This window comes from Colobus angolensis, unplaced genomic scaffold, assembly GCF_000951035.1.
Source record: "Colobus angolensis palliatus isolate OR3802 unplaced genomic scaffold, Cang.pa_1.0 Scaffold277, whole genome shotgun sequence".
Classification (NCBI taxonomy): domain Eukaryota; kingdom Metazoa; phylum Chordata; class Mammalia; order Primates; family Cercopithecidae; genus Colobus; species Colobus angolensis.
In genome coordinates this window covers 1,894,089-1,895,422 of record NW_012116010.1, presented here as the reverse complement: position 1 = coordinate 1,895,422, position 1,334 = coordinate 1,894,089, and the positions used below count along the sequence as shown (strand labels likewise).

General features: G+C 53.7%; 1 protein-coding gene across 1 annotated transcript in view; it reads left to right on the top strand.

Annotated features, from left to right (window-relative positions):
- Positions 1-708: 708 nt before the first annotated feature.
- The window catches only part of ASMT (acetylserotonin O-methyltransferase), a 39,639-nt gene continuing 39,013 nt past the window's right edge, over positions 709-1,334 (top strand). The window contains exon 1 of the mRNA XM_011948260.1: positions 709-975. Within this exon, the coding sequence (XP_011803650.1) occupies positions 907-975 (69 nt within the window). The 5' untranslated portion in view covers positions 709-906. The remainder of the gene's footprint in view (positions 976-1,334) is intronic.

The following is a 1,334-nucleotide window of genomic DNA, read 5'->3' as shown; positions in this document are numbered from 1 at the left end:
TGCAAGATATCTAGGCTGAAGTGGGAGAATCTCTTGAAGTCAGGAGTTCGAGACCAGCCTGGGCAACAGAGTGAAACCCCCATCTCTAGAAAGAATTAAAAAATTAGCCAGGTGCGGTGGCTCTCGCCTGTCATCCCAACACTTTGGAAGGATGACACGGGTGGATCACCTGAGGTCAGGAGTTCGAGACCAGCCTGTTCAACATGGCAAAACCCTGTCTCTACTACAAATATAAAAATTACCCAGGCGTGGTGGTGTGCACCTGTAGTCCCAGCTACTTGGGAGGCTGAGGCAGGAGAATCACTTTAACCCAGGAGGTGGAGGTTGCAGTGAGCTGAGATTGCGCCACCGCACTCCAGCCTGGCAACAGAGCAAGACTGCATCTCAACAATAACAACAACAAAAAAAACAAAAAAGGGTCTCGCTATATTGCCCAGGCTGGTCTGCTGGCATCTTGATGTTGAACTTCCAGCCTCCAGACATGTGAGAGAACTGTGTTTTGAGCCGCCCGGTTTGCGGAAATTCATGCGACCCCCAGAAATGAATCCAGAACCTGTTCTATCCGTGAGACGATTCGTTAGTGCTAATGATGGGTGAGCATATTGGTCTGGGATCAGTTCTGCAGCTGATGACGCCACGGCTCAGGGGAGGCCTCGTGCGGACTATTTTAGGGCTGCAGAAGCCCGCGCAGAAAGCCAGGGAATTGTGACACGCTTTGTGATCCCCTAATAAGGTTAATGCAAGTTTCTAGAGTGATCTGTCTTTGGTTGAGTACTGGGCAGCCAGCAGGGAGATTCAGGCAGCAGCCGTGAGGAGGTGCGTCTTGCCCAGCCTGCTAGCAGGCTCCGTGCTCCTACAAGCAAACGCTCCAGAGGCTCCGGAAGCCGCGGCTGGATTGGAGACGGCATGGGTTCCTCAGGGGACGACGGCTATCGCCTCCTGAATGAGTACGCCAACGGCTTCATGGTGTCCCAGGTAGGATACGCCCTGTGGGACAGGGCGGGAGTAGACTTCCATTCATCACAGTCACGTTCCACTGGGGGAAGCGTCAGTTGAGAACAATGACGATCTCCATCGTTTCAGGAGGTTTATTTCCCACCGGAAGAGACGTGCACCTGCCACATCGTCTCAGGAGGTCCTGAGGATGTGTGTCCAAGGTGGTCCGGGGGCAGCTTCGTTTTAGACATTTTAGGCAGACGTGAGACATCTATCAATATATGTGAGTACATTGGGCCGGGCGCGGTGCCTCACGCCTGTCACCCCAGCACTTTGGGAGGCTGAGGCGGGCGGATCACCAGGTCAGGAGTTTGAGACCAGGCTGGCCAATATGGTGA